This window comes from Fulvia fulva, chromosome 5, assembly GCF_020509005.1.
Source record: "Fulvia fulva chromosome 5, complete sequence".
NCBI classification, from domain to species: Eukaryota; Fungi; Ascomycota; class Dothideomycetes; order Mycosphaerellales; family Mycosphaerellaceae; genus Fulvia; species Fulvia fulva.
The window spans coordinates 3,691,328-3,700,639 of record NC_063016.1 but is presented as its reverse complement, the minus strand read 5'-3'; the positions used below and the strand labels follow the sequence as shown (position 1 = coordinate 3,700,639).

General features: G+C 54.0%; 6 protein-coding genes across 6 annotated transcripts; all 6 read left to right on the top strand.

Annotated features, from left to right (window-relative positions):
* Window positions 1-849: 849 nt before the first annotated feature.
* CLAFUR5_06208 (uncharacterized protein) lies at window positions 850-1,212 on the top strand (the record flags this gene model as incomplete). Its single annotated transcript, XM_047905356.1, has 1 exon — window positions 850-1,212. One exon carries the CDS (start codon window positions 850-852, stop codon window positions 1,210-1,212), a length of 363 nt encoding a protein of 120 aa, XP_047762388.1.
* Window positions 1,213-5,166: 3,954 nt separating this feature from the next.
* Window positions 5,167-5,712, top strand: CLAFUR5_06207 (uncharacterized protein; the record flags this gene model as incomplete). Its single annotated transcript, XM_047905355.1, has 1 exon — window positions 5,167-5,712. The coding sequence occupies one exon, from the start codon at window positions 5,167-5,169 to the stop codon at window positions 5,710-5,712; it is 546 nt and encodes a 181-aa protein (XP_047762391.1).
* A 63-nt stretch (window positions 5,713-5,775) lies between these two features.
* On the top strand, window positions 5,776-6,183 carry CLAFUR5_06206 (uncharacterized protein; the record flags this gene model as incomplete). Its single annotated transcript, XM_047905354.1, has 1 exon — window positions 5,776-6,183. One exon carries the CDS (start codon window positions 5,776-5,778, stop codon window positions 6,181-6,183), a length of 408 nt encoding a protein of 135 aa, XP_047762390.1.
* A 421-nt stretch (window positions 6,184-6,604) lies between these two features.
* Window positions 6,605-8,233, top strand: CLAFUR5_06205 (uncharacterized protein; the record flags this gene model as incomplete). Its single annotated transcript, XM_047905353.1, has 2 exons — window positions 6,605-6,622; window positions 6,656-8,233. The coding sequence occupies 2 exons, from the start codon at window positions 6,605-6,607 to the stop codon at window positions 8,231-8,233; spliced, it is 1,596 nt and encodes a 531-aa protein (XP_047762027.1).
* A 180-nt stretch (window positions 8,234-8,413) lies between these two features.
* On the top strand, window positions 8,414-8,662 carry CLAFUR5_06204 (uncharacterized protein; the record flags this gene model as incomplete). The annotated part of the gene is made up of 1 exon (XM_047905352.1): window positions 8,414-8,662. One exon carries the CDS (start codon window positions 8,414-8,416, stop codon window positions 8,660-8,662), a length of 249 nt encoding a protein of 82 aa, XP_047762392.1.
* Window positions 8,663-8,668: 6 nt separating this feature from the next.
* Window positions 8,669-9,262, top strand: CLAFUR5_06203 (uncharacterized protein; the record flags this gene model as incomplete). Its single annotated transcript, XM_047905351.1, has 1 exon — window positions 8,669-9,262. The coding sequence occupies one exon, from the start codon at window positions 8,669-8,671 to the stop codon at window positions 9,260-9,262; it is 594 nt and encodes a 197-aa protein (XP_047762394.1).
* Between the last annotated feature and the right edge of the window lie 50 nt (window positions 9,263-9,312).

Here is a 9,312-nt window from a genome sequence, read left to right as displayed (position 1 = left end):
GCGTAGCAACCGGGTGAAACGCTGCAAGCCTACTACCGCCGTTCCTATGACCTGTTAATCGCTACAGGGGGGAGTGATCGCCCGGAGAACCCGGTCAAGGACATAGACCCGCTCGCTACTAACATGCTCAACCTCACTATGAGACACTACTTAAAGGGCATCAAGGACGTGGAACTGATGCTACGGTGTATAGACTACTAAGTCACCCTAAAGAAGTCCTTACGAGGGGCATTTAAATACGCTAAGGTCTAGACACGTCGCCTTAAGCATAAACAGGAAGTACGCGACAGCCTTCGTAATCGCAAGCGCATTGAGCTCATAGAGTCAATGATGCTAGCACTATAGCGAGACCGTGGTAGATGGTCGCTGCTAGCGAGCAAACAACACCTCCTAAACCAGTTCAAGGAACTATCGAAGCCACCCGTCTATAAGCTAGACCGCTTCAAGCTAAATCCTAAGGAGCTAGAGCCTAAGCTCATCACCAACAATGTAGCGAACACAGACACTACAGCTCTCTCGCAGGAACAGCTCGAGACCCTAGCCGCCCTCTATAGGTTCACCCTCTACCTAAAAGGTGATGGCGCTTCTACCCTAAAAGGTGGCAGATCGGGCGCTTAGACAAATACGACTTCTACCGACGCCTACAAACCACCTCAGACCCGTCAAGCACCACCTCCCCTACCACTAGCACCGTTCGTTAGCCTACTAGCGCCACCTCCTCGTGCTCCACCTCGCCTAGGGAGGCAGGAGCCTGACCTAGCGTTCGACCGTACGTAGTCTTCCAACGACCTCGTGTTAGGCCGTCGAAAGTATGACAGGCGGATGGGGCTAATTTGTATCCTGTACGGGATGCTCGGACATAAGCTAGAGGGTAACCCGAAGACTTGCCCCAACTGCCCTCACGGCAGGTTGTTATACGACGAGCAGGCGGTTATCAAGGAGATCATTTACCCCGATGCGGCGGGCCCACTACCGCAGAACACGAGGTCATACACCCCAGCCTCTAGTCTAAACACTATCAACGTCCTATCCAGATTTGCTAGTCCTAGGTACATCTCCGGATGCCTAGACGAAGAGGATAGCGGCGTGTTCTCCGAGAACGAACTCACGCCGTCAAGCAGTGAAGCCACCACCCCGTCTACAGAAGAATTCCTTGTGCTCCTATCTCGTATCGGTCAGATCTTCGTAGAGGAACCAGATGGCACCCTCTAACGTATTAATGTACGATCAATGCTAGTAGCAGCCTCATCTACTGTCGGTGAAAAGGTGAGAACATCCCACCCTGCCATTCGTACGGAGCGTGAGAATCACCGTCATACACCTTACCCCCCGCCACCATCACAGACCTAGGGACGCCCTACCCCGGAGAGAGTCCGACAACCTATAGGCATTAGGGACTTCCTCAACTACGATTAGGGAGACGAAGGACCGCCCCTACCGGCCAACTATGTGCCGCCGTATAAAGAGCCAAAGAAGAAAGCAAAGCGATCAAAGGCGGACCTCTAACTAATCTAGGCAATGCTCGACCTAGGCACGTAACCTAGCGTAGTTGATATCTAGAACAGGGGTACCATATCTATGACGCCGTGGGAGCTGTTGCAGATCTCACCCTGGCTACGGGATAGAACCTCCAAAGCTATAAAACCACCCCGGAAGCCGCGCAAGAAAAAGAACGCTACGTAGGGCACCAACGTGTAGCAGGTACCCGCTACCCTCCTAATGGTACAAGGAAACATGATGTTCACCAACTACGTGAAGGCGACTGCCGAGGGGGTCGCCTAGGACATAAGGGAATGCCTCGTCGAGGATAGCAAATCATTTTCTATCGCAGCCAAGGTGTGGCGTAATGACAACTTACCGTGCTTCGACGTTCCGCGGAAGTTCACCTATAGCGACCAAGGTTTAGACCTCAACGTCATATACCCTTATATGGTAGACAAGATGGATCTCAAGTTGCGAGATATGCGGGAGATCGACCCGCGACGACTCTTTATGTCCGTTACTAGCGGTGGCACCGTAGAGCTGAAGAACTAGGTTATTGTTAATATCGATGTGGAGGGAATTCACCGCTACACCTAGGCAGCGTTGTCACCCTAAGACGATTGCAAGAACAACCCCAACTAGTTGGCGTTCCTGCTTAGCCTACCTTGGCTAGAAAGCGTACGGGCCACTATTGATATCTATAAGGCTGAAATCGAGATTGGCAACCTATCCTATAGTGAGAAGCGCCGTAGGCTCACTGCCCCTACCTATAGGGAGGTCATGATGCAGAAGAACTGGAGATCAGACACCTATCTCCGCCTAATGCCTAGAGCGGATGACCCCCGCGGTCACCGTGCTAAGGGTGATCCTGATTTATCTGAAGGAGGCTATGACACCGATAGCAAAAGTTCATCCTCCTCAGACGAAGATAGCGCCGTGGACATCCTACGCCTAAAGGGAAAGCAGAGTGGCTCCACCACATCCTTCTAGGACCTGCTGTCATCCGCCCCTAAGAGGAAAAGAAGGTCACGTTCAGAACACCGGGAGCCTTCTACGAATCCGACACGGAGGTGTGCGACACTAATGCGGATTTTTAAGACGTCCTAGGCAGGACGTAAAAGGGCTCACTACTGTAAGTGTGTAAACAATCCCAGCTTCGCCGGCTAAGGGGCGTGTAGTGGACCTAAGAGAGGTAAGGGTGCTTATAGCAGCAGCTAACTATGGTCAACTCTATATAGAGTAGCCCGCTCCGGCCGATCAGGTAGCTTAGCTGCCTTGCCGCTACGGCACTTATTATCGTGGCGCTTATATATACTACTTCCGACACCCCCGGCCTGACGGAGCATCGGTAAGGCAGCACATTAAGGTGATATAGCCAGCATACCTCGGGACTCCGACCAGCCTCAAAAGGAGCCTTTCGCGACCAACAGGCGGATTATTCGCCGTCAGTTCGGTAAGATGCTATTAGATGAATGGCTGCTCGATTGGGTAAAGGAACGCGGGTTCAAGATTAGGGAGATGTACCCCGATAACTACCTAGTAAGGGTGGCTCAATAGCTCTAGTTGTACGCCGACGTGTTCGCCGAGGACCTTAAGGACATACTAGCGACAGATCTGCTCTAACATAGGGTGAGATTGAGGGAAGGCACCCTCGTTTACTTAGAACGGCAGAAGCGTCTCGCGGGGCAGAAGGAATAGTGGCTCCGGAAGATCATTAAGGAGGGCATCGACGCTGGTATATATAAGCGTACATTCAGCGCTAATAGGAAGATCTCCTAGTGGAACGCAGGACCGGTGCTGGTCGACAAGAAGGGTCAGAAACAACCGCGTCTCACCTTCAATTACAACTGGGTGTTTGAACACCTGCTAGGGAACCACATGGAGCTACTAGACCGCAGTCATGACTTTTTATCTAACCCAAGGCACAGGGTCTTCTGTCACTTCGATGTGAAGCACGCATACTAGGCCGTAGCTATACACCCGGATGATCGCTATCTCTTAGCGTTCACGATCCTAGGCTTGGGCTAATATCAACCTACAAGGATGCTATAGGGGTGTCGAACAGCTTCCTTTACTATGCAGGAGCTGACCAACATTGCCTTCGGCCCAATCCCACCCCCTAAGCCGGAACCATCGTTGCTACATAGCATAGAAGACAGCCTAGACGCGCTCAAGTACATAATAGTATACATCGATGACGGCCTTACGGGTCACAGTAGGGATGACAATCACTAGGCATTCCTAAATGCATTCCAGTTCTTTGCCTATCACCTGCTCCCGAGGCTGCTCTGGGCCCAGCTGAAGTTGGCACCCCGAAAGCTGAACCTTTTTACTAAGAAGGTCTTTGCCTTAGGGCGAATCTATGAGGCTAGCGGAGGTATGAAGCTGGGGGACGAACGCGTACGTAAGATACGCGAATGGCCGGTACCGCAAGACGTTTATGACATACGCGAGTTCCTAGGCACAGTTAGTACCACCCGCAGATAGGTGAAGAACTTCTCTAACATTGCACGACCACTGACGATGTTAACGGGCAAGAAAGACTAGGTTTAGGGTTAGGTGCAAGAACTGGCGTTCAACCTCCTCAAAAGACTTTGCTTAACAGCAGCCACGATGTTTGGACACGACTCCGCTAAGGCGGTGAATATGTATTCAGACGCATCCGGCACCGGCGGCGGGTGCTTGATCACCCAAGTCCAGCACGGCGAGGAAAGGCCACTCTAGTTCGACAGCTTCCAATTCACTAGCGCACAACGCAACTATGACATCTACAAGCGCGAGCTCTTCGCTATCGTGTACTTCGCTAAGAAGTTCTCCTACATACTGGACGCTCTAGAAACATCTACCATTTACACCGACTAGAAGCCCCTAGTAGGGTTTCTAAGTACAACGACGCATGAAGACATCTACTTCAGGTGGGTGCAACGCCTTCGCATGATCAACGTCCGGCTAGAGTGGATTATAGGCAAGAAGAATGCTACCGCGGATAGCCTGTGCAGTACAGTATTCGAATCGGACTATAGGGAGACACTACTTACACGTGAGCTGACGAAGCAGCTAAACGCTCATCGCGATGACGATGAGTGGGTGTGGAAGACTGGTAAGGGTGGCTACCAAGACACCGTCAACTAGCTGTCCTCCAAGATAGCACGCTCGTATGCTACGTACTATATCCGGATGGACTACAACACCGATGACCTTGTGAGTCTAGTAGGCTGGACCTCTTTTTCGGCGTAACTGGGATGCTAGGTCATAAACAACACCAAGATCGCTAAGTCCGAATGGTACGGCGACATCTACCATTACTACCGCTATAGCGAAGTCCCTTTCGCCGACTCCGCAAAACGGGCTGCTTTCAAGCGCAATGCAGAAGCTTACCGATACGATGAGCGCTCTAGGAGACTCCTATTCCGACTTTGTCGCAAACTGTAAGCGGACGTGTGGACTACTTGTTTGCTCCCTGACGAGGTGGCGCCAATGCTGCAGCAGGCGCACGACTAGCAGGGTCACTTCAAGGAAAAGATAATCTAAGACAAGATCCGTGACAAGGTGTACTAGCCACGCATAGCGGCGGACATCCGAGCATACATCCAAGGGTGTATCCTATGCGCACGATACGCCAACCGCACCCGTAGCTAGCCACAGATGCCTGTCGAGGTGATGGGACCGTGGCAGCTATAGGGAATGGATTGGGTCGGACCATTGCCCACCACCCGAAAAGGGAACAGGTCCATCCTTCACCTAATTGATTACTTCTCCAGATTCTCCATCACTAAGGCTACGAAGACAAACACCCCCGAAGACACCATCGAGAGCCTGAAGTCCGCCTGGGCAATCTTTCCGGCTCCAGCAGCCATTTATGCAGACCCCGGCAAACACTATATCGCCAGGAAGGTGGTCACTTTCGTGGAAGGACAGGGTGTTCTGATCTCCTTCTCACCCTCAGGGGCCTCACGACCTGTGGGGATGGTGGAAAAGGAGAATGATGTCCTGCAGCGTGCTATTATGAGGTCAGCCTCTATAGAACTGGACGAAAAGATGCGTGAATACGCCTCAGACCACACCGACTGGGACGTGCGCCTCCCTCAACACACCCGCAGCATCAACTCCAGATACATTGACCACCTGGGCTACTCGCCAGCCGAGATTAGCTTCGGATGTAAGCCAGCCGACATGGCACCTATGGAGTTGAGACTGCCGACCCCTGCCAAGGCCGCTCTGAGACACTAGGTAGAGGGCGAGAACAACCTGCTGCTCACTGAACAGGAGATGGGTGAGGCCGTATTCAGCTTCATGGCGACACGCCAGGAGCTACTCGAGGACGTCCAACATAATGACACCCTGCGGCGCGAACGACAGAAGACGCGATATGACAGAAGCATCACCGCAGACACCACCTTCCACCCTAGACAAGCAGTGATGCTCGAAGACACCTCCAACAAGGGAAAGCGTCGCAAGCTGGAGGCCACATTCAGAGGCCCATACATCGTGACCGGATATGGGGGAGAGCACAGGAGGTCATACACCCTCAGGCAGCTGAACGGCAAGCCCATCAAGGGTCACTTCTATGGAGACCACCTCCACCTCTTCAAGGCGCGATGGGGACACCTGATACCACCCAATGAGGCGCTGTTTCCTGAGTATCAGCTGCTGAGAGAGCCACGGCGGAGGCCAGAGACTCGGGTGGCGTCAGCCTCCTGAGGACATCTCAAGGCAGCACTTATTGTCGCATGGAGTACCCAGCAGGATAAGGCGAGCGGCGAGAGCAGAGAGTACATAGCGAGAATAACGAGTGAATGAGTTACAAGGCACAGCAAACACCCTGACGAGGTGGAGGGCGTTTCAGGCGTGACTTGCTGCCGGGGTTTCGCCGCTCGCGTCAGCACGTGTAAACAAAGTCGCCACAACACCAAAAACATCAAACCGACTTCACCCACCAACTTCTCACAACACCCACAAAACACCCGCAGTCACCTACCGAATCTCACAACCACCACCGAGGCGGCGCGAGAATCACCACACAATCATCAGACACCAACACATCACTTTACGCGACACCCCTAAACCGCATCTGCACCACCCACCACCCGAGTCGAGCGCATCGCGCTCACCCGCCGTCAACATGGCGGAGGACGATCGAGTGCCGCCGAGATACGCGCGCGACGCACTATAGACTAGCATCCGTATCAACGAGCGCAGCACCACCCCTATCGGAGGCGTCTACCGGGAAGTCAACATCTACGACATCTTCTTGGTTGGGTCAGACCCGTACAACCAACTGCTCCCGATTGCCTTCAAGGACCCCCACACTCCGCTCCCAGACCTTCTATACTGGCTCAATCGGCGCGGCTTCGAGGGTGTCGTGATCTGCAACTTCCGCATCGTCTCACCAGTCCTCTTTGAGATGATCCTCTTCGCTATAGGCACATGGAAAGTGCGGAAGCAGAAGCCAACTCCTCAGGAGGCAAGAGAGGAATTCGAGAAGTTCGTGAAGATCTTCTTCGCCGCCAAGTACGTCCTCACCCAAGAGGCGATGGATGATCTGTTCAACTTAGCAAATGCCACCACCATGATAGAGATGCAGAACCTAATCGGCGAGGTGTGGCCCGTCCGCCCAGCTTGGGACGAGATGGATGGTATCAGTGTCAACAACCGCAACTTGCTGTGGCACACAGTCGTCAGCGGTGGCCTGGGAACGACTCCCGCGCAGTGCACTGTTCCTAATATGTACAGAGGCAAGGTCGCCACCCTATTCGACCTGAGCCCGGAGAACGAGGCAGTGAAGTGGGACTTCCTAGAGGAGGATGGCACTCTGCGTCGTGTTGATGGCGATAACGAGGTGTTGGCACACCCACGCTACCCTCGGAGCTGGTGGAACGAGGGCGAAAACGCCAACCACGCCCAGCAGAACTACACGGCCAAGACAGCCGCTCCCCCACCGCCGCCAGCTGGTGTCCCACCACCTCCGCCGACTGCACCCGCGCAGCACGCAAGAGCCCCAGAGGCCTTCGCACTATACGGACCAACTTCCAACATCGCTAACCCGGGCCGCCGTTACCGGCCACACCCACGACTCGCTAACACAAGCGACCCAACCACCTTCAAGTGGACACCGGCCCAAAACAACGTGAGTTGCCTTACAACGGTCCCTACTGCAGGCGTCATGTACAGCCTGGACGAGCGTAATCTCAAGGGCTTCTACATGGGACTCCTCGAGCCCAACTCCGAAACCCTCCACGACCCGAAGGCGCCCTGTTTTCCAAAGGGGAGCTCCAAGGACATGGAAGGCATTCCATATGTCGGTTTTCCGGCACAGGGCTGGTTCTACGACGAGGTGAAAGGCATTGTGAAGGTGAAGACCGACCAGGGTACCTTCGCCAAGTCAGCATGCTTCAAGCTTACGAACGAGGAGAAGGACTTGATCATGAGACGCTCTCAGGCGAACGTCGAAGACTACCACAAGACGCTGAGGCGCGATAAGGATGGTGCTAAGAAGAAGCTGGAGGAGCACGGCGAGGTGCAGTACTTCCGCGAGGAGTCACACGCCCACTTTGAGAACAGCTACCTCCCAATAGGGTCCAAGGTTGCACCACACCGCTTCGACGAGCTCCAGCTGGGACCTAACCTTGCGCGTATGTACTACACAACGTCACACACCATCGGGTACCAGGCGCAGAACCCAGATGTGACACTCCTTAGTTGGGCTCGAGGCCTTCTCGACCTGTTCCGCCGCCAATACCAGAACTACTAGGCTGACCTGAACGAGTTCTAGGGTACGCTGGTGTACATCAAGCAGCTCATTATCACCAACCATGAGCGTGACTGGACCAATGGTTTCAAGTCGTCCGGCGGCTCGCAATGCCCAGACACGTCGCTGGATGGCTATATACTCCACTTCCATGAGTATCTCAACAGTGACCTTGTGGCAACAATGCATTTCCCCGCCTGGTACAACGCCAACTGCGGTGTGTTGCCAGCAATCCGCAACTTGATTGTCTTCAACAAGGTGACCACACTACCCGAAGAGGAGTGGTGGCTCGTCTACAACCGGGGATACCTCATGGCGAGAGATATGCCCAAGTACAACAAAGCTCAGGTTCCAACCAACACAGCTTCTGAGGCGGAGGTGCCAGTCCCCGGAACTCATGCACAGGGCGATGGGCTTGGGTCCGAGTACTAGGGCTTCATGGACGAACAGCAGGACGATGAGACATCCTCAGAGTCACGACCACCGTCGCCATTCGCTGGCGAAGCTGCAGAAGGCGATCACGATGTGCAGATGATGTGGATAAAAGTTGGAGACGACAAGGCCGTGGAGGTGATCAACAAGATCAGAACACTATCGACCAAGCAGGTGTTCACCCACTACAGCTGCCCACGCGTGTTCAAAGGCACGAGATTCGCGCGGACACCTCTTCCGGAGGGTGTCGCACAGCAGCTCATGCATATGGGTGGTACCAAGTTGAGGGCGGCCCTGGGAGCCCTCTTTGAGAAGTACAAGTACCCAGGAGCGGATGATGAACAGTTCATGCAGCAAGCCATCAACGGCAGCGCCGGAGTGGCCAACTCCGTGGTCGAGAAGTTCTGCCTACCCCGGCCAAGCCAACTCACAGATAACCAGGAGGTCCTGAGGCAATATCAGCCTCACCGGGCCCCAACAGCAGAGGAGGCGTATGCCATCGCAGCCCTCCTGCCGGTGACTGAGCGAGAAGCACTCGAAGCGGAGGTCACACGCTACCGCGATGAGATGAACGCCTTGGGAGATGAAGAGAAGCATTAGAGCAAGGCTGCAGCCCCCACAGCGGTGGACTTTCTGCGTGCTAGCCACCA